At 38.7% G+C, this 23,676-nt stretch overlaps 1 protein-coding gene across 5 annotated transcripts in view; it reads right to left on the bottom strand.

Moving 5' to 3' along the window:
• KIZ (kizuna centrosomal protein) overlaps positions 1-23,676 on the bottom strand; it is a 152,081-nt gene that overhangs the window by 34,922 nt on the left and 93,483 nt on the right. For all 5 annotated transcript variants that reach the window (XM_073236988.1, XM_073236986.1, XM_073236987.1 and 2 more), the window contains 3 exons: positions 10,138-10,285; positions 1,614-1,779; positions 718-783 (listed from right to left, as the gene is read on the bottom strand). In XM_073236988.1, coding sequence (XP_073093089.1) covers positions 718-783; positions 1,614-1,779; positions 10,138-10,285 — 380 coding nt within the window. The remainder of the gene's footprint in view (positions 1-717; positions 784-1,613; positions 1,780-10,137; positions 10,286-23,676) is intronic.

Here is a 23,676-nt window from a genome sequence, read left to right as displayed (position 1 = left end):
AATATGTAAAGTCAGACCTTTGAATTTCTAATGAAGTAGTAAACCACTTTACAAAATAAGAAAGGTACTAGTAAATTTAGATGTATGACAAATAGAACTCTGTTCAGAATACTAATTACTATTGCTGATATTCTACAACCAAAAATAGTAATGACTTTCAGAGTCTGTCTAAACAAGCCTACAACATGTGCAGAAATCTTAAAAGGTTCTGATAAATTGCTAAAATTTTTAAATTATCAAATGAGATAACCACCTCCTTTTTTTGGTTAGTTTTAAGTTAACAGGTGCCAGGCAAGCTTCTTTTCTGACATGTTTTTTTTCCTGCTTTCATTTTAATGATACACATTCAATTATCATAGGAAAGAAAAGAGTAAAACCAGAAACATCTTTAGTTTGCCTTATAATGACTGGGTGCTCCCCATGGAGACTGACCTTTCCACACAGACGCAGGTGCTGAGGCTATGGGATGGGGGATGCTCACATGTGTAGATGTCTAACATGATTATGAAGAATTCAAGAGACTCGGTTATTTTCCACCTTAGTTTATGTTAACATAAGCTCGCATGTTATGCTTTCATAATTAATCTCCTGCTCCAGCATACAGTAGTTGAACATACTTGCCCTCAGCGGAGTCCACAAACCACTAACCTAGAATGTTCTGATTATGCAGTAAGGTCAAGTACTGTGTTTGAAACTCTTGGGCAAAAGCAACCGTACCTGTGATTGGAATCTTCGCTGCTGTGCTTTCTTCCTGGCTCACCTCTTCGCAGCCACTTGAAACTTCTAAAAACCAAACATGAGATAATAAAAAAGTATTTCAAGGATGTATTTTTGAAACAGATCTTTGTTTGTTTGCCTTTTTTAAACTGCCATTCCTTCTATTTTCACTGCCTCCTCACCTCCATTTTTTTGGCCAGCTTATTTTTTTTGTCTGAAATAGTACTATTCCTGAAAGGAAATCTATTCCAAATCTAAGCTATCTCTATGTTGCATTTATGCAAAATAATTTAGCCTGACATCCATCCAATTTGGGTTGGGCTTAAAACAAGTTAGCCTCAAATCCTGTGCATGTATATCAACTTCTGAGTGCATCCTGAGCAACTCAGTGTTGTCCTGGAAATACAATTATAGCAGTTCACTGGCATGTCTGAATAGTAAGTCTAAAGTAATTACAATTTCTGGATACTAAGAATTAGTTATTAAATTCTGGAGTCATAAATTCATTGATTCTTAATTTGTTTAGATGCTTAAAGACTTATAATTAAATAGAATGTTTACAAATTAAATTTCTTCGTTACTTTACGGAATCATCTTCATCTTTGTGGGATGATCAAAATTAGCTGCTGCCAAGAGATTAGTTTTAAGATTTCAAAACTTATAAGACTTATTTTATTAGAAATTCAGCAGAACTGCAGACCTACAGTTAGGTTTTATATTCCTGTTAGACTGAATGAAAACATATATATTTATTGGAAGGTGGTATAAAATAAGTAACATGCATAATAAGATCAGAGATATTCTTGGCCTTATTTTACAGGTATACCTTGAAAATGAGGGTGTTGGTTGACTCTAAATGCATTTGCTCTGTGGACAGACCCTCTAACAATAGTTACCTTGTTCCCTTGTAAGAACACTGTGGAACCATAGAGCGGGTTTTGCTTCCTTTATTCCACTATTGTCATTCAGAATAGATGGCAAGCTGCAAGATGATTCATTACTGTGAATAGCTGACCTATAGTCACACTCTTCTGTAAAGGCTTTTTTCAATAATGCTGTTGCCTACAGTGTTTAAAAGAAAAGCACAAAGAAATAAAAACAAACTCTAGCCACATTCCCCTTGGTCTCAAACCCAGCCTTCAAATATAATTTTAGTTTAAGCTTTACCTGCAACTTAATTTGTTTCCTGACATTTAGCTGAAATTTAAATGTCTTCAAGATAAAATAATACTTGATTAGTTTTCAGTAAAATTTAATTCTTTATACAACTTACACTTGCAATAATACATTTTTTGAGGACAGAATCTTACATAATGCAGAGGTATTCTACTTGTGAAGAATGTATATGAGATGTGACCACCTCTGCTAATCTGGGCTGGTTTATCCAAGATTTGCCCTTTCATTGCTGGAATCCTCTTTTTCAGGCACAACAAAATAGTTGGTTTGGAATGAGAAAGAGATCTGGAAAAATGTGACCTTGAGGTATCCCCATCCTTTTAGAAATGACCCCTAAACTTCCCTAAATGGGAAGACTGTGGCTGAGGAGAATTCGCTGAAGCAAAAAGAGAGCTGACCTTACTTGAACCATAATCTTTAATAAAGGATAAGGATGCTTAGTCTGCTAAGTCTGCTGGGGAGCTTGGGAAACTCAGCTGCCACACCGCCTGTTTTCAAATGGCCCTGAATTGTCCTACATTACTTCACATGTCCTGGGCAGGGAGGTGTGCACAGGTTTGATCACAGCCAACTTGAGAGGTGAAAAAAAAGTGGTATTAACAGGACAGGCTAATACCTAGGTCTCTTAATTTCCAGGTCAGCACTCTTCCCCCAAGAAGTGAAAATATACTGGTGACAAGAGTTAAACCACCAATGATGACATCGTCTTGCTGCCAGAGGGGGAGTTTCTCTTCCCTTCCTTCTTAGAAGCAGTGATTTGCCCAGGCGTTTGGGAGAGGACATGGTGGTGCTGACCTTCAACTTGTATCTGACAACAGTAATAAATGCACAGCAGTGTCCAACCCAATCCATGGGAAGTGAACATGAGACTTCGTAAGTCAACATGAAGAGCAGAACTGGACAAAACCTCACAGGTCATCATTAGTACAAGAGCAAAGTGGTAAGAAGACACATAATTAGCTAGTGAACAAGGGGGAAAATAATACTCTCTCCTTGTGATTAATATGAAGGAAGCTGAAGATATCCTGACAAGGAGAATTAGAATCCCTGAGGAAGAACGTGGAAGACCTACCCTTGTGAATTTGGCATTGAACATACCTCGAGGCCACTGCCATAGGCCTTGACATCCCTGCAAGGCTCTTGCCCTCTGCTCTTCCTAGGACTGGCTGGCCTCCTGGATCCCTGGCCTATCCTAGGGACTGGGGCACCTGCCTGCAGGTGATTGAGCAGTTCTGATTTCCTTGGCTAAAGGACGTAGCATCAAGTTAGACTCGCAGCCAGGACTTGTCTGTAGTGCAGTTCTAATAACCAGGTGCTTTTCCTCTATTTGTACAAAGCAGCCCCTGGATTTTACTCCAGTTGTGATAACGTCTGTTGGGATGATGTGCACATATTCCTGTTTATGAAGACTGGGGTTCGGGTATAGATCCCTGCCCTTGAAGCCCAGACCAGGGCTGGTTCCCATTGCTGGATGCCACAGTGCCCCAATCCCAGATGACTGTGTGGACCACTGCTTGACCTCTGCTTTCAAAATCTGTCCATAAAGAGGGGAGTGAAGAGTAGCAACACCTCTTTGCACTGCCATCTCTCAACCATCAGTGTGGTTTGTGGACCATCCAGGCAGGTCTCATTTCTAGATCCACACCCATCCTGATCTAGTCTGTCTGTTCCCACAGAGAGTTAAGCTCCTGTCTTGTATGCCCAATGATCCTGAATATATGAAAAGCATTTTAGAATATGAACAAAAAGAACTGGCTCAAATTCTGTAGGGAAAGCTATAGTTTTCTTTTTCTGATATTTAAAGTAATCTAAACATTCTGAAAGATTATCAAATATGTATTTCCTTCCTCATCTTTATGTAATAGCTGTGCCTAATAATTTCTTGGCATGAATTCATAATAGCCACTGTCTTAACATACATTTGAAGAATGAAATTGTTGAAGGACTGTCAAAGCTTTCTGTACTTTTTACTACAGAATTTGCAGATAATGGAAACTGTTTTATATTGTCAGTGACTCAGACTGCTTCTCACCAGTCCCTCAACAGTGATGCACAATTATCTCACTTTTTTGCGCATCCCTTTCACATAAGACCCTTTTTTACTTCAGCTGGGTTCCAACTGGGCTTCGAAAAAACAGAATAAAATGCAGTAATAATACTGCAAATGTCTTTCTAATAAGTCCTTGTGAGCTTGCTAATATCACCACCCGTGTTACTGGTCCTGCAGTGAGTACTAGTTTTATCATGGTGAGGTTAAAGTGAAGTGGTGGGCATATCACAGGTTTTCACTTATTTATTTCATCCCATTTATCTTCACTACTCAATACTTGCATCTCTAGGATTTCTCTTACTCTTTTAAGAGACATTTATAAAAGGACTCATTTTTAAAGATAATTCTACAGATGATTTCTCAAAGATGACTATTCTATAAGGATCTTGATGGATGGTCAAATATTACAATGTAAGAATGGTTGGCCTGACTTTACTGGACCATGGAGCCAACAGAGAGGGCAGGAGATCTGACCAATGGGTCATCTATAAAGCAATCCACACTCTAATTCCCTAACAAACAGGGAATATGATAAGCAGGGACAGAAACAAAACTCAGCATCAAACAAGGAATGGTCAGAAGGTTTCTTGTTAAAAACAACTTCTGCAGAGCCAGGAAAAACATCTGTAATACATTCTCAAGACATCCTGTTTGCAGATCTTTCAGAAAAGTGTATTTCTAGGGAAGGCCCCATGTGAAGGAGCCTGCAGTCTGAGATTGACAATAATAACTTATATCTTCAAAGCAACAAAAGCCCAGAGCAGAGTGAGCATGCCACTTTGAACATATCACACTGGGACTGAATGAGTTCTCTGAATCGGAGCTCTCTATCTGAAATATGCCACCAGACAACAATTTACCATGGCCCTCATGATAGTGCTTATGAGTAGACTATGCTTGGGTTTCATCTTCTCTATTGGCTAATAAAGGCTCTCAGATTTCATATATTTGGAGCCTAGGAGAAGACTGGAGACTGTCTCTGTTCTCAGCAGTCTGAAGCCTCAGTTAATACCAACAAACTAGTCCCTCAATTTTCTGCCTTTCCAGGAGCCAGGAGAAAGACCTTGGGAATTTAGTGCCAAGGCACATGCCACTCACAGAATGACTGCTGGTGATATTTCTGTATTTCAGGTCTTGAAAAGATAAATTGTCCTATGAGTTACACTTAGCAGGATACCTAGAATTATTGGTTCAATTCTACTAGAATTTTTCTCAGAGTTCACTTTAAATATGGATCCTGTTAGGCCTACAACCCAAGAGTCATCTAGGCTGACTCTTAATTTATATCCAGAAACTTATCAACTGTGATATTCAAATGCATAAATGGATGAAGATATTAATAGAAAAGACTTTGGTCCAAAATACCATTAAGAAAAATGAAAGATAAAAATAAAACTGTTCAAAATATTGCAACAAATTATACAAATTTATATAAAAAGAGTTCTTACAAGCCAAAAAAAAATCATATTACTAACCTAATAGAAAAAGGAGCAAAGAACATGAACTGACAAATTATTAAAGAAATATAAATGACTAACAAATAGGTAGGGGTAAAGTTTGACCTCAATTGTAATATAAAGGTCAAATGAACAAAAAAAGACCCAGAAGTCATTTGTACTTCTGAATTTCATGCTCCCCCCAACCAAAAAAAGTTGATAGTATCCTGTGGATAAAATAAGAGTTCTTGTGGCCAGGATTCTCACCTGGCCGTGGTTGACTAGCTCACTGCACACCTGTGAGCAATACATGGCTCTTGACTCTATAAAAAAGAGCTCTGCCCAGTACTCTGGGCGAGACACAGTGGCACGGCTGCAAGACTGCAGGAGAGCAGTGCAGAGCAGAGGCTGGAGTGGTGGCAGTGCCGAGGACAAAGGCACAGAGGACAGCTGTGTGGGACGACTGTGCAGAGAGGCTCAGAGGATGGCTGTGCAGACAGAGGGGCCCAGAAGCAGAGACTGGCTTGCTGCATACAGACTTGCTCTGAGTGAATGGGATTCTAGTGACTGACCTGCCACCTGGAAATAAAGTTGGGTATAACCCTTTCACCCCAAGAACATTTTGCTGTCATTTTCTTTGGTCACATTGAATCCATAGTGAACTTGCCCAGGGTTGAAACCCATTAGCAAGACATATCCAGTTTCATAAAGAGCTCAGAGAAATGATATTTTCACTCATTCCTGGTAACTCTGAAACACTGTGAGGCCTGGCAGTGCACAGCACGAGCTGAGAGGTACATGTACCTTTAGACCTAACAATTCTACATCTAGGAGTTCATTCTAAGGTGATAGCATAGATATTTGCAAAAACTGAATTGCTTAGATGTTCTTTGAAACTTTTTTACTAGAGAAAAAATTAAAAACAGCTTAAATGTTCAACAACAGGAGCCAAGTTTAAGAGACAGTGGATTATCCATACTGGGGCCTTTGAGCCGGCAACTGAAATGAAGAATATGTGGTGGCAGGCAAGGAAGTCACTTGTGACAAGAGGAAAAAAAGGGAGCTTTGTACACAGTACAAACCTATTTATCAATGCATTAAAAACCATATAGTGCAACATCAATGGCAATTTTCTTTTCTCCTTTTTGCTTACTTTAATATTCCAAGTTTGCTTTTTTTCCTGCTAGTTTAAGAAAACATACACTACTCCCTAAAGAACCCGATTTCTGTGATAGGTGTCACACAAGTGGAAAATATATGTGAAAGCATTTAATACAATTAAATCCCCTTTTATGTGTATATCAGTGCTGTTAATACAGATACAGAAAAGCAAGAGAATTAAAAACCCGGGTGTAGACAGCAGTTGATATTTCCCCTAACACACTGGTCTAACTGACCCTCTCTGAAGAACCTTCCTTTTGCACACTGAAGTAGTTTTTCAGTGTTTAAAGAGAAATCCAAGCATCATCCTTAAATTATCTAAATTCTGTGAGAAGGGGATTTTATGTATATAGCAATTAAAAGAAAGGGGAAAGTATTCATATGAACCAGCAAACAAGTATTCAAGAGATAAGATCAAGAAAACAGTCTGTCATTTAGGGAGAGGTGAAGGGACTTCTGTGACCAGTCACATGTCTTTCTGGAGGGGTGTGTGGGGGATGGGACTGATCTAATCTAAGAGTGACATCAGCAAGCCACTCTGCTTTCCCTGGCGAAGTTTTCCTGGGTGCAAACAGATACCACTTAGGAGAAAACACTTAGTGTTTTAATGAAACACCCAACTCATTTTTTTTTAAATAAGGCAATTACAAATTTTTCTGATTTAAAAGTATGCAGCTCAATTATGTAATTGTCTAATAGGTTATGCAGGTGCTGTGGATCTTATCTGGTCTCAAGAGAACATAATCCAAGTTTCGGTAGCTTTAATGATGTATTTACTCAAGAGATGGGATTGACTCCAGCTGACAGCAAGCGGACCCACAGGTAAACATCAGTTACATGTGGCTGTTTAATTAGCCATTTACCCAAGAGATCAAAGTAAATATTCCTGAGCTTCATTAGACCCTTAACCAAGAAACTGCTAGTAGAGCTTTTCTTAAATTTTGAAAATCTCTTACTTTTAAGGTTTATCTGCAGAGAAATATTTAACCTATACTATTTACTAAATGTGTATATTGTTTCAGTACAGGGAAATAACTCAAAGATACTTGACTTGCTAATCATAAAAGGATGAGTAAACCAGAACAGTCCCAGAGCCCCAAAAGCAGTTTGTTGTAAAGCTCACAAGACTTGGCCTGCCCATATCATCTTGGCAACACTGTTCTTTAGGGTTATGCACTTCTTCAGTCACAAGCTAATCGTTACAGAAATAGCCTGCTTAATTCTGTTTTAAGGAAAGATTTTGTCATTCATTTCTGGGTAATTTTTATGATTGCCACTAAGATGGGTTCACAATGATATAAAAAGAAACAAGCAAGGCAGAATATCTTTTGATTCATAAGTTCTTGATTGGGCAGTCCCCTTACCATTAATAATGGAGTTGTGATTTTCAAAATTATAAGTGGACTGGTTGCCTGGAACTTAGAATATGTTTTCTAATATAAACAACACCTTAAAAAAAAGATAGTCAGAAAGCTAAGGGCTGTAGACCAATACTTATTTCACCCTAGACCTGGCTAAGATGTGATGTACTTAAAGTGAACAAGAATGCAAAATAGTATTATTATAGAACAGCACTCAATAAAATGGACAACAAAACCTAAAAACATCCTTCTTAAGATCTACATTTATCAACAAATATGAAATGGGTCTAAAAAACACAGGTTCTGTTTTTCCTAAAAAATGCTGTTCTTTCTTGAAGAACAGTCACACAAATGGTATCATCCCTCAAACAAAACTTTAGGTTATTTATTGAGTCACAAAATGTCATAAAATGAAAATGTGTGTAGGAAGGATAAACACAAGGTTGTCTTTGAAAAGGGGCATGGGATCTGTGAGAAGCACAGACAGGGCTGTATTATATCTGTAATGGTTTATTTCAGAGGAAAGACAGGGGAGAAGGAGGTTACAGACAGGAGAGGAGGAGGACAAGAGGGGAAGAAGAGGAAAGAGCAGGAAAGGGAGAAAAGGTGTGTGAAAGGGGGAGAGAAGTGGAGACTGGGTGGGGGGGAACAGGAGAGGAAGGGGTGGGAAGAGGGTGGGGAGAAAAAATGGGGGGTGTTGAAACAAAAATGGTGTAATGGTCATGAAACATGCAATTTGGGTTGGTGGGCATGGGATTGGTGGATTCATTTTATCATTCTATGTGTGTATGTTTGAAATGCTTAAAAAATTCCCTCTACTCTCTTTTAACTAAAGGAGCAAAGAAAGGGGGCCTTGAGAAGGACTGAGGTGCTCTGAAAGGCTTGAGGTGTGATGGCAGAGGCTCTGGACCACACAGTAACACAGGAGTATGACTCCAGTACAGAAGTGGTAAGGCTTGCCTCCAGGAGGGACACTGTGGAATTTCTGAATTTTGTGCATGATAAAAATGAAAAACTAAAAAGACCAAAGCCAAAGAACCCTATATGACATATAAGGATGAGAAAAGATACTTTGAAACTGGGCACATTCACAAGACATTCAATTTTGGAGAAGGCAGCCATCTTTCTGAATACATGGCTTTTGTGGGGAATGGCAAAGACTAATGAAGGGAACACTAAATCTGGGCTTCTAGGTTCTCCCCTCACACTCTCTGGGAATCTGCTCCATCAGTTTCCATTTTCTGTTCAGCATCTTCACACTCTCTCTCTGCCACAGCTCCTAAATCAGGCCTCTCCTGCCTCTCCTTGTCTTGCTTAACCACTGCTCCCTCCTCTGCTATCTCAGCCCTAATCCAAGCAGATGAAATTCCCTAAGGCACTGTCTACAGCCCTGCTCAAAAAACTCTAGTGGCTTTCCAAAATCAACTGAATTTTAAACACAAACTCCCTAGCCTGGGCTGGACTCTGCACAACAGGACCCATGACTACATTGGACTTTCCTGCTCCCCACCCTGTCCCTCTCTTGCCTGGAGCCAATATTTCAGCCACAGAGGACCAGAAGGTTCCATTTACTCAGTCTGTTCTTTGGCTCATAACAGCCCTTCTTGGTCACCCCTGTCCTCCCTGCACCTCTGCTTCCACCTCAGTCTCAGCCTATCAAAATCCTGCCTGTCTTTGAAGGGTCACCTTACACACCTCTCATAAAGCCTGCCCTCATTGCTTCTCCAGATAGCTTGGGTCCTTGTCCCAAGTCCTATGTTCTTTGCCATTTTATTATTACATGTATCCCACTCTGCCATTTCCCAGAAGGAGGGGCTGTATTTTATCTGTTTTCTGCCAATGGATCTGGGCTGGTGCCTGTGTACAGAAAATGGGTCAATACATGTTTGCTGAATTGACATGAGTGACCACACAGGATGTTTAAAGTATGGAGTGGAGAAAGAAAACGAGAATGCTATAAGATGCTTCTAAGTTCCTTGTACAATGTGGCAGTTATGTTTAATTAGGTCACCTCTAGGACCCAAATTAACTGTGTGCAAGGAGCTGAGATTCCTACACAAAACACCATGTAAAAGGCCCAAGACCACAAAGTTCAAACTCACCAACCACCCACAAAACCTCACTTATTACTTAATCATTTTTTGAATATTTTAACCTTGTTAAGAATATGACTATTTCCTTAAATGAATAATTTATACATCTTGAAACTTATTTAAAATAAATAAAAATCACTAACTCTTGTCCTCTGGTCCACGTTTTCAACTGGGAAAACTTCAGACAGCTTAGCTACCTCTTCTTTGATAGGATTATCATATTCTTTCAAGGAGGCAACATGCTGACCCACTTGTGCACTGAGTAACTCTGAGGCTGATGATTCTTCAGATCTATAAGACAGAAACAAGAAAAACAATATAGATTTGTAGTATTGGGTTACTTAAGAGATTTCCACACTTTAAAGGCTTTATAATAAAATTAGTAAAAAGACAGTTTATTGAGAAAAGTCTAGAACTTCATATTATTCTGATCTAAGGAAATTTCTGAGTCCACTATCCTTTTTTCATTCATCCTTTAGTTTTATTTTATTTTGGTTATGACTTCACTGCTAAATGAGCTTTCTCAACTTTGGTTGCATCCTGGAATACCTGGAGAGCTTTGCAAAATCCAGGTACCTGGTACCACTCCTACAGTCTAGTAAAATGGGCCAGGGTGTGGCCTGGCCACTGGGATTAATATGCTGCCACGGTTTCAAATCATTGCATAGATGGTTAGACTCCTTCTAAATGTGGTTCAGAGAAATTGATCACATTTCCATCTCCACAACAGTTTATCCCTGTTATACTCTTACTATATGTCCTATTTATAATTAAAACAAAAGAGATACTACTAGGAATAAGTTAAAAGGTAAGCCTATATTGCTGCCTAGACTATGGTATTTAGAACCTAAATACCTAAAATAGAAACATAAAAGGTTCCTTAAAAGGAATATAAAACACACATAAAAGAAACCAGGACCCTTTAGGGAAATGCCCTATTCCAGGTCCCGTTCAAGGGGCAGTAAATGTACAAGATGAGCTTGAAACACTGTAGCACAGCGTAAGGTAAGGCAACTATTAAACACTACTGAGTAATGCCAGAAGGCCTCATGGTCTATATTGAAGGTCTCCCACTGGGACAATTTGAGCACCAAAAAGAATAATGACTGCAATGGACTAAAACACAGCAAATACATAAAAATACATGAATTCACTTAAAAAGTTTTGAATACAATAAAAACCTCTGGATTGAGCCTTTAAAAGGATGGAAATCTTGTCATATGCTGTAATATAGATGAATCTTAAGGACTTTTTGCTAACTGAAATAAGCCAATGACAAAAAGACAAAAATACGGCCTGATTCCACTTGCTTAAGGTACCTGGAACAGTTTAATTCACAGAAACAGAAAACAGGATGGTGATTGCCAGGAGCTGGGGGGTTGGAAAAGTGGACAGTTGTGTAATGGGGATAGAGTTGCAGTTTTGCATGATGAAAAAACTCTGGAGATCTGTTGCACAACAATTTGAATGTACTTAACACTACTGAACTGTACACTTAAAAATGGCTACAGCGGGCGAGAGGATTAAAGATGGCAGTGTAAGAGGTGAGACAGAGGTTCCTCCTAAAACTGCATATACTACGAAAATGTAATTAATATAACTAATTCTGAAAGAGCAACAGGAAAGAGGACTGCACCAGACTGCATACACCTGGAGAAAAGAGCAGACCTCACAGAACAGGGTAACGTACCAAAACCGTGGCCCGGAGGGACCCAAGCCCATCCCCCACCCCAGCTCACCAGCAGGAGGAAGAGAAACAGAGCAGGAAGGGAGTGGAGGCCTGGGACTGCTGAATACCTAACTCCGGAGATCTGCTCTGGGAGAACAAACCTACATTTCATGGTGCTTGCATGGTACTCGGGTGATTAGGGGGTTGGAAAGCTAAGACAGGCAGAATTCCTGGAGAGACTGAGATTCCAGCCACTTGTGGAAAACAGGGATCCATATCTGGCTGCACTGGGACAAAAGCAAGGCGGTCAGTCTGAGAGACTTCCTCACAGCAAGAGGGCTGCTTAAGGGGCAAGGATTGCACAGAGCTTGCTGCTCAGGAGAAAGGACAGGTAGACAAAATTGACTCGGTGCACTCTGCCCAGCAGGTTGGGAGCTTTCATGATCTTCAGGAGCTCCAGCTCCCTAGCTGGCTCCACAGCTCCAAGGGACCCCCTCCGTGACAGGCAGCCTACTGCATCTTTCTCCCAGCCAGCCCCACCTGCGTCACAAACCGGCACACCCTACCCTGGCATTAGGCCAGCCAGAGGGAAGACATGTCTACAGCAACTACAAACACAAAGCATACAGGCTTATACCTGTGTGCTCAGCCCACTGGTTCAGGCAGTGGAGACAGGCATAGCAGCCAGGAAGCAGGAAACAGCTCTTTTCACCCCTCAGGCACCAGTACTACTCCCCTGCAACCCCTGACATTGCTTCAGGGGCTGAGCAGGTCCAGAGAGTAGAGCTTCTGGGCACTAGAGGGCGCCATATACAAATATGAAAGGCCAAAGGAACCTGGTTCAAAGTAAAATTATGAATACAACTCCTGAGAAGGATTTAAATGACATCGTCCTCATGAATTTTCCTGAAAGGGATTTCAAAATAAAAATCATTAACATGCTCATGGAGGCACGGAAAAATATTCAAGAACTCAGGATTTGAATTCCGGTCAAAGATCCAATCATTGAAGAGCACAATAGAGGGTATTAAAAGCAGATTAGATATGGTGGAGGAGACAATAAATGAAATAGAAATTAGAGAAGAGGAATACAAAGAAGCTGAGGCACAGAGAGTAAAAAGGATCTCTAAGAATGAAAGAATATTGAGAGAACTGTGTGACCAATCCAAATGGAACAATATTCGCATTATAGGGATACCAGAAGATGAAGAGAGAGAAAAAGGGATAGAAAGTGTCTTTGAGGAGGTAATTGCTGAAAACTTCCCCAGTCTGGGGAAGGAGATAGTCTTTCATGCCCTGGAGATACACAGATCTCCCAATACAAGGGACCCAAGGAATACAACATCAGGACATATAATAATTAAAATGGCTAAGATCAAGAATAAGGACAGACTGCTAAAAGCAGTCAGAGAGAGAAATAAGATCACACACAAAGGAAACCCATCAGGCTGTCACCAGACTTCTCAGCAGACACCTTACAGGCCAGAAGGGAGTAGCATGATATATTTAATGCAATGAAGCAGAAGGACCTCGAACCAAGACTACTTTATCAGGCAAGATTATCATTTAAATTTGAAGGAGGGATTAAACAATTTCCAAATAAGCAAAAGCAGAGAGAATTTACCTCCCACAAACCATCTCTACAGTGTATTTTGGAGGGACTGCTATAGATGGAAGTGTTTCTAAAGTTAAATAGCTGTCACCAGAGGTAATAAAACCACAGTAAAGAAAGTAGAACAGCTAATTACTAAGCAAATGCAAAATTAAATTAACTATTCCCAAAGTCAATCAAAGGATAGACAAAGAGTACAGAATATGATATCTAATATATAAAGAATGGAGGAGGAAGAAAAAGAAGGAGGAAAAAAACCCTTTATATTGTGTTTGTAATAGCATATTTAGTGAGTTAAGTTAGAATCTTAGATAGTAAGGAACTTAACCTTGAACCTTTGGTAACCATGAATCTAAAGCCTGCAATGGCGATAAGTACATACCTATCAATAATTACCCTAAATGTAAATGGACTGAATGCACCAATCAAAAGACACAGAGTCACTGAATGGATAAAAAAACAAAACCCATCTATATGCTGCCTACAAGAGACTCACTTTAAATCCAAAGACATACACAGACTAAAAGTGAAGGGATGAAGAAAGACATTTCACGCAACTAATAGAGAGAAAAAAAGCAGGAGTTGCAGTACTTGATTCAGACAAAATAGACTTCAAAACAAAGGAAGTCACAAGAGACAAAGAAGGACATCACATAATGATAAAGGGGTCAATCCAATAAGAATATATAACCCTTATAAATATCTATGCATCCAACATGGGGGCACCTACTTATGTGAAACAAATACTAACAGAATTAAAAGGAGAAATAGAGTGCAATACATTTATTCTAGGACACTTCAATACTCCACTCACTCTGAAGAACAGATCCACCAGACAGAAAATAAGTAAGGAGACAGAGGCACTGAACCGCACATTAGAACAGATGGACCTAACAGACATCTACAAAACTCTACACCCAAAAGCAGCAGAATACACATTCTTCTCAAGTGCACATGGAACATTTTCAAGAATAGATCATATACTAGGCCATAAAAAGAGCCTCAGTAAATTAAAAAAAACTGAAATTGTACCAACCAGTTTCTCAAACCACAAAGGTATGAAACTAGAAATAAATTACACAAAGAAAATGAAAAATCCCACAAACACATGGAGGCTTCACAACACGCTCCTAAACAACCAAAGGATCAATGACCAAATAAAAACAGAGATCAAGCAATATATGGAGACAAATGACAACAATAATTCAACACCACAAAATCTGTGGGATGAAGCGAAGGCTGTGCTAAGAGGAAAGTATATTGCAATACAGGCCTTCCTCAGGAAAGAAGAACAATCCCATATGAGCAGTCTAACCTCACAATTTAACAAAACCAGAAAAAGAAGAACAAATGAGGCCCAAAGTCAGTAGAAGGAGGGACATAATAAAGATTAGAGCATAAATAAATAAAATCAAGAAGAATATAACAACAGAAAGAATCAATGAAAGCAAGAGCTGGTTCTTTGAGAAAATAAACAAAATAGATAAGCCACTAGCCAGACTTATCAAGAAAAAGAGAGTCTACTCACATAAACAGAATCAGAAATGAGAAAGGAAAAATCACTACGGACATCACAGAAATACAAAGAATTATTAGAGAATACTGTAAAAAATTATATGCTAACAAACTGGGTAAACTAGAAGAAATGGACAACTTTCTAGAAAAATACAGCCTTCCAAGGCTTACTCAGAAAGAAATAGAAAATCTGAACACACCAATTGCCAGCAACAAAATTGAACTGGTAATCAAAAAACTACCTAAAAACAAAACTCCTGGACCAGATGGCTTCACCGCTGAATTTTATCAAATATTACTGAAGACCTAATACTCACCCTCCTCAAAGTTTTCCAAAGAGTAGAAGAGGAAATTCTTCCAAACTCATTCTATGAGGCCAGCATCACTCTAATACCAAAACCACAAAAAAAGAAAATTACAGACCAATATCCCTGATGAACAAAGATGTAAAAATACTCAACAAAATATTAGCAAACCAAATTCAAAAATACATCAAAAAGATCATCCTTCATGATCAAGTAGGATTTATTCCAGGGACTCAAGGATGGTACAACATTCAAAAATCCATCAACATCATCTACCACATCAACAAAAAGAAGGACAAAAACCACATGAGCATCTCCATAGATGCTGAAAAAGCATTTGACAATATTCAACATCCATTCATGATAAAAACTCTCAATAAAATGGGTATAGAGGGTGAGTACCTCAACATAATAAAGGCCATATATGACAAACCAACAGCCAACATTACACTTAACAGCGAGAAGCTGAAAGCTTTTCCTTTAAGATGGGGAATAAGACAAGGATGCCCACTCTCCCCACGTCTATTCAACATAGTACTGGAGGTCCTAGTCATGGCAATCAGACAACACAAAGAAATAAAAGGCATCCAGATAGGCAAGGAAGAAGTTAAACTGTCACCATTTGCAGATGACATGATATTGTATATAAAAAACCCTAAGGAATCTACTCCAAAACTACTAGATCTAATATCTGAATTCAGCAAGGTTGCAGGATACAAAATTAATACACAGAAATCTGTGGCATTCCTATATGCTAACAATGAAGCAGCAGAAAGAGAAATCAGGAAAACAATTCCATTCACAATTGCATCAAAAAGAATAAAATACCTAGGAATAAACCTAACGAAAGAAGTGAAAGACGTATACTCTGAAAACTACAAGACACTCATGAGAGAAATTAAAGAAGACACCAATAAATGGAAACACATCCTTGGTTCCTGGATAGGAAGAATTGATATTATTAAAATGACTATCCTGCCTATAGCAATCTAGAGATTCAATAAAATATCATCAAAACACCAACAGATTTGTTCAAAAAACTAGCCAAAATTGTTCTAAAATTCATATGGAACCACAAAAGACCCTGAATAAAAAAAGCAATCTGGAGAAGGAAGAATTAAGCAAGGGGGATTATGCTCCCCAACTTCAAGCTCTACTACAAAGCCATAGTAATCAAGACAATTTGGTACTGGTACAAGAACAGACCCATAGACCAATGGAACAGACTAGAGAGCCCTGATATAAACCCACATGTATATGGTTAATTAACATATGAAAAGGAGCCATGGACATACAATGGGGAACAACAGCCTCTTCAACAGCTTGTGTTGGCAAAACTGGATTATTGTTTAACCCCATACACAAAAGTAAACTTGAAATGGATCAAACACCTGAATGTAAGTCATGAAACCATAAAGCTCATAGAAGACAACATAGACAAAAATCTCCTGAATATAAGCACAGGCAACTTCTTCCTGAATGCATCTCCTTGAGCAAGGGAAACAAAAGCAAAAATGAACTCATGGGACAACATCAGACTAAAAAGTTTCTGTATGGCAAAGGACACCATCAACAGAACAAAAAGCATCCTATAGTATGGGAGAATATATTTGTAAATGACATATCCGATAAGGGGTTAACATCCAAAATATATAAAGAATTCACATGCCTCAACACCCAAAAACAAAAAACCCAATTAAAAAATGGGTGGAGTACATGAAGAGACAGTTCTCCAAAGAAGAAATTCAGATGGCCAACAGACACATGAAAAGATGCTCCACATCACTAATCATCAGGAAAATGCAAATTAATACCACAAGGAGATATCACCTCACACCAGTAAGGATGGCCAGCATCGAAAAGACTAAGAACAGCAAATGCTGGTGAGGATATGGAAAAAGGGAACCCTCCTACACTGCTGGTGGGAATGTAAGCTAGTTCAACCATTGTTGAAAGCAATATAAAGGTTCCTCAAAAAACTAAAAATAGAAATACCATTTGACCTGGGAATCCCACTCCTTGGAATTTACCCAAAGAATACAACTTCTCAAATTCAAAAAGATATATGCACCCCTATGTTTACTGCAGCACTATTTACAATAGCCAAGATTTGGAAGCAACTGAAGTGTCCATCAGTAGATGAGTGGATAAAGAAGATGCGGTACCTATACACAATGGAATACTATTCAGCCATAAGAAAGAAACCAGTCCTACCATTTGCAACAACATGGATGGAGCTCAAGGTTATTATGCTCAGTGAAATAAGCCAGGTGGAGAAAGACATGTGCCAAATGATTTCCCTCATTTGTGGAGTATACCAATGAAGCAAAACTGAAGGAACAAATTAGCTGCAGACTCACAGACTCCAAGCAGGAACTAGTGATTACCAAAGGGAGGGGTGTGGGAGGGAGGCGGGGAGGGAGGGAGAAGGGGATTGAGGGGTATTATGTGTAGTACACATGGTATGGTGGATCACGGGGAAAACAGTGCAGCATAGAGAAGGCAAATAGTGAATCTGTGGCATCTTACTACACTGATGGAGGGTACCCTTACTACATTGGGGTATGGGTGGGGACTTGATAATATGGGTAAATGTAGTAACCACATTGGTTTTTCATGTGAAACCTTCATAAAAGTGTATATCAATAATACCTTAATAAAAAATTCTCAAAAAATGGCTATAGTGGTAAATCTTATGTATGTTTTACTACATTTAAAGATATAAACCAACTAACCAACCAACCTAGAGGCTGCTACAGGGCAACAACCCGTTATTCTGAAGACTGTCAAGTAAAGGGATTAAATCAAGCATTTATCTTGCCTTTGCGGTCAAAATATGCATTTCAGAGTTCCCAAGTAGTTATTGGAAAAGTTCTCACAGCTAATAAATGCAGACAAAAAAATGAATTAGAAAAATCACCATTTATTTAAGTCCAAATTAATGAACACTTCTAGGAACTGACTGTAACTGTGAAAATTGCACAGCAGGTTTACTCTATAGGCATGAGTTAGCCAACACTTGAAACCACAGCTCAGTCTTAGCACCACTCACAGTGGGACGACCAGACTAATGTGCTGCCTGCAAGGATGTGTGAGCACTACATATGACGTTGCCTGCTATATATCACGTACTTGGATTGAACCAACAGTTTACAGGTGATATTGGTCCTGATCCACAAAGCAAATGGAGGAAGACTTTTTTGAGATAAAGCCAACTGACAAGGAATAGGTATTAAAGAATCTTGTCAAATGGTAATGTATTAAATCCTTATATATTACAGATATAAGTATTTGTGAGTAGTTGTAAGTAAACTATGTTGTCTGTTTTAAACTAAGGTGTGGAACAAAGGTGTAGATGATGGAAAGAGATATGATGAGATCGACAAAATGCTGACTATTGGTGGATATGGGTGAGGGGTACATGGGAGTTCATTCTACTGTTAATCTGCTTTTATTAATTTGTTTTGAAAATTTCAAAGTGAAAAGTTAAAAAACAGTGTACTAATGTCTGCAACTTACTTAGAAAAGCATAAAAATAAGAGGCTGAGATTGAGGGATGGAAGTATGGAAAGACAGATGTGGGAGTGCAAACAAAACATCATTGGTAGAATCTGGATTATTTTTCTGTGTGCTGGGAAATTTTCATAACAAAATGTTTGGGAAAAAAGTAACTCTAGGTACATCAGAACTTTCTTTAATGAGTAACTGTTACAACCTTTGCCTGACCAAACCCTAGTTTTTTCCCAATAATTGAATAAAATGGGATGAGTCATTAGGATTCTTGAATTTACAGAAAATTTACCAGATTGACTATGTTTTCTGGCTGGTTTGGTAGAAAGTCCCTTTAGTAACTTGCTTTCCTTAGTTCTGTCCAGGCCTCACTGATGTCATAATGCTACCCAATTCCTTTGTTCTGATTCTATGTAAATGAGGCAACCTTTGCATCTGCATTTGGTTTCACAACAGATTTCCCTACTGGGAAAATACAATTACAGGCCACCAGCAAATTCTAGTCCATTTAGCCATTATGTTTCTCACAATCAGTAAATCAATTGTGTTTCTGGTCTGAAAGCATGTTTAGTTAGGTTGAATTAAAGTTAAAAACTAAATGAATTAGGATAAATTAAATTAGTTAAATTAGTTGGGATGGATCAAATCATCAGAGGCCAGTCTCTCTAGTGACTGATAACACATGATTTCAGTACAGGCAAGGTCAAGTCAAGACTCTGGTTACCAATATCCCTGCCAACTGTAACTAACCTTTGGGTTCTGGCATGAAGTAACTAGCTAAGGTTTCCCAGTTATACATATTTCACAGAAGGACAAAACCCATTAATTGAGTCACATAGGCTCAAAGAGCAAATGAGCTATTGAAGGAGGTACAGCACCTAGAATTTGTGACCTCTGAACAGTTATGTCAACAGTTAAAGCACAAAACCAGGCTTTCTTGCAGATCTGTTTTAGGACAGGTGAGGCAAGAAATGTGAGAGCCATGATTGCCCTTGCCTGGAGTTTGCCCATGGTTCTATATAAATGCACCAAATCAGAAAATCTGCAAAGTGGTACAATGTATTAAAGGAGTTTTTTTCTCTTTGTCCACTTTCCATCAGAAAATTTATAACATTAATGCCACATAGAAAAAAAAGTTTGATGTCAGCTAAATTAGAAACTCTTCTAATTAAAAATATAATTAAATAAATAGTCTATAATTTCATACTTGGAAAGGCTTCCAATCACAGAACTGTAGTTTAGACAAATATGCCAGCATTTCCTAATTACAACGAATTTACAACAGATTAGAAATTTAACCAAAGTTTTAAGTGAAAAGTAATAAATATCTTGAATTTTATTCTGACCATAGGCAGATTAAAATAAAGAGGCTTTTACATACTGTAATCCAAACAATATAAACCTGATTCAATTTTTTAGCATGATTCTGACAGCACAACTGGGCAGTTGTACCTGAAAGGTGACACTACCAGAGACAATTAATTACTTGCATCTGGAAAAAAAATTAAGTGGGTAGTTTCATTATTTTCATGTTAGATAAACCACTTATTATATAATCATTTTTATGTTAAAATATGATTTTTAGAAGGCAACAATGAACAAACTTTTTATCAATTACTTCAAATGACATAAATTATATTTCAATAATTCCTAATTGTCTAAAATAACGATTTGGTCCTCCATCTAATAATACTGAACCATTCATATGAAAGTCTTTGAACACTTAATCCTTGATATAACAAAAACTGATAATGATGATAGGAATGGTTTTGTTCTTTTTCCTTTAAGATGCTTCATTTTGTGGGCTGGAAATCAGAAGTCTTTGCACTTTTAGACTATACTATGGGGCAGATGTTCCATTTTACAGATGCAATTTAAGTAAAGAGAGATGTCAACAGCCATGGTTTGGTCAACAGGCCCAAGCAAGGCTGCTGTCACCAAACACAGCTCTGTTTAACAGGCTTTAAGGAATTTATAACTTGTTAGAGGCTTCTCACTTTGCCTGGCTTAGAATTCTATGGCATCAGAGTCATTAACAATTGAGGAACAAAAGTAGATTATTCTCTCCAAATATGTTTCTGGGAGAGTTTGTCAAACTGACTAGTTGACTGTTGTGGTCCAAGTGGTATTACAAGGCAGACGGGAATATCTCACTTAGGTAGGTACCCAGCAATAACTCCCAGGTACTGAGGGACACAGGGAGTGGCTAGAGCAAGGAGAGCAATGGCAGCCTGATGATGGTTAAAACCTGTTAGAAAGAATCTGTATTTCAAGACCCGACTACTTGACTCTCAAAGGTCACAGAAACACTGGGCACTTTTCCCAAGGCTAAAGAGTGAACCAATGACCATCTGTATGCATTAAACAGCATCCCCGGTCACAACACCCCGAGCAAGTCTAATGGCAACTGAATGTAACACTGACATTAGTAACCATTCGATTTCTTTATCTGACTTTGAAAAATAATTGTGGTAAGGAAATAGTCTTGAAGGCTCTAGATATTAATTTTAAAATTTGTGTTGGTCATAAAGATAATTTCTTAGGGGAGGCTGATTTATACATAACTATAGATCAATAGTCATGTAAAATGCAACCTTTCATAATGAAAATCAATGTTCTATTATGCATGTTGAGAACTGGAGCAAATGTGAGTCTAGCAGATATAGATATTATAGCTGATCAGGCACAATCACAGTTTGGCAGCCTTGCCTGAGAGAGCCACACAGTGAATCATTCAGTCTAAGTCAGTTTGCACCCAGGATTATAAATTCATGTGCTCTCTATGCCACATATCACACACAGTGTTCATGCCAAATAGTATATCAACATATATACAAGGCAGAGAGAGAAACAAGGGCCGGGTTAAAGGGTCTTCCAGCACACAATCGCCAGATAACCTAGAGAATTCAGAGAGACTCCTCCCAAGCCAGCACCTTCCACCACCTTAAGAAGGAGGATTTTAAGACTGCTGTTTTTTATTTCACATGATAAAAACAATGAAAGAGGAGTTTCTTGTATTGCTCTTTACTCCTTTAGGTTGAAAACCTACTGACTAGGAAGGTCATGTCCAGCATTTTCCATTGTTTGGAGATCACTAGTAGATGCAGAAGGTAATGTAAACACATTTGGAACATGTGAACTTCATTTCCTGGTCTGTGAAGCAGAACCAAGTCTTCTGATGACAAGGTCCTTTTAGAGACCATTATCCTGATTTCTCATGTCTTTAAAGGACCCAATATACACTAGATTTAGGCTGGATTCTACTCTAAAGAAAGTCATTAGCTAAAACAGCCTGAGTGGCACATTAGGTAGAGAATATGACATTGGAGGCAGTCTAACCAACCCCAAAGCCACTCTTGCTCTCAGCCACATAAGTTCCTTGTGGCAGGGCTCTCACAGATGCTCCTCTGCTGGCTGTACTTGAGTAATGATTTGTTCTCTGTTAGGAAATGGTGGGGATATACTTTAAGGAGAGGGAATATAATCAGTCCCTGAAAAAATCAGGGTCAGGACACTAGCAACATTTATGCAACATGAACCAGGCACCTGCCCAGGTGCCAGCTCTGGACAAACCATTACATATATTACACATTGTATTTCTATGAACTCAATCAGCAGCCGAGATGTCACACACTTCCAGGCCATGCAGAGAAACCCAGACTGTCTAAAAGGTGGACAGAAGGTATGGAATCAATTTTTGATTGACTTAGGAAAGATGTACAAGAATCATGGTTCATATGTGCCAGCTACCCTGAAAATAAGGAATCCTCTCTTTCATCCCAGCTTTATGGCCATTTAAGGCACATCCTTAAAGTGGTGGTTCTTAAATTGGAGGGAGCAGAATTCCCTTAAGGGCTCATTAAAACCCAAATGGCTGGGTCCCACCCCCAGATTCCTTATTCCATGGATCATGGGTGGAGCTTGAGAATGTGTGTTTTTAACAAGCTCCCAACCAAGGCTTATTGAAGCTGCTGCGCCAGAGACCATACTTGCAGACTGAGGACCCATATCTTCTAGACTCGAGGTCTCTATCACTAGCATGACCTTGGAAATTGAGGAACACATCTGGCATTTGGACTTGGCAAGGACATCCCTCCAGGCGGCAGCTATATTGGATTATATCCTGGGTTGTTCTCCAAGGTATACCAGACAAAGGCTGCCTGGGCTCTCCCCCTAGATAAGCCCGTAAAATATTACTATGAGCAGGGATTGGGTGACATATCCAATTAACAATCAGAAACAAATATTTTACAAAGAAGTAAATGGTAAAGTCCATAACAAAGTTAAAATGACAACTACAAGCAACTACTTCAGTGATGACCATGTGGATTAGTGGCATCTCTATGACCCTTTTTGTTTGAAATTATCTGGGAACAAGGATGACTACCCCACAAACAATTTCACAAAACCAATACCTGACTTGTTTTTTGTAGCTGCCACCCCCAGGTAAGACTCTTGGAAGCTGGTGGAGGTCAGCTGCTCCACAAGCTTCAAGGTCTTCTTTCAGAATGTCACTGCTATTATAGAGCCTATAAAATTAAACAGGTGCTACATGAGATGTCATGAGATGTTTGTTTAAGCACAGCCAGCCAGTTTCTAGAATCTATGGTAGGGTTCTTTGTGGTTTATTGAAATATATTTATAATATAATCTAGACATAAAATGCAGCAACTAGACTGTCTCTGGACAAAGACATAAAATGGGGCAGTTTGGAAAACTTGTTAGTGTGGATATGGCAGTTTTACATCAGAGGAAGTAACTTTTAACCCTTTGAAGACTTTCATGATGTTCAGATCTACAGCTGGGCAATCTCATTCCATATTCCACCTGACTGATAGGAATGCTAGGTAATCTTAACAGCAGAAAAGACTAATTTTATATTGTCAATCATAACGAAGTTAGATCTCCACAACTCATGTGAAATTTACTTAAATTGTCACTGCTAAGAAAATGAAAACTGCTGGCTGAAGTATAGGTTATATCTTCTATTTCTGAATGCAGAAAAATGACTATTATTTCTTCACTAAGATCACACTGCAATAAAATATTCTTTATTCTTAATAAGAACAGA

This window comes from Manis javanica, chromosome 5, assembly GCF_040802235.1.
Source record: "Manis javanica isolate MJ-LG chromosome 5, MJ_LKY, whole genome shotgun sequence".
In the NCBI taxonomy this organism is placed as follows: Eukaryota; Metazoa; Chordata; class Mammalia; order Pholidota; family Manidae; genus Manis; species Manis javanica.
This window is presented reverse-complemented; position numbering and strand designations above follow the sequence as displayed.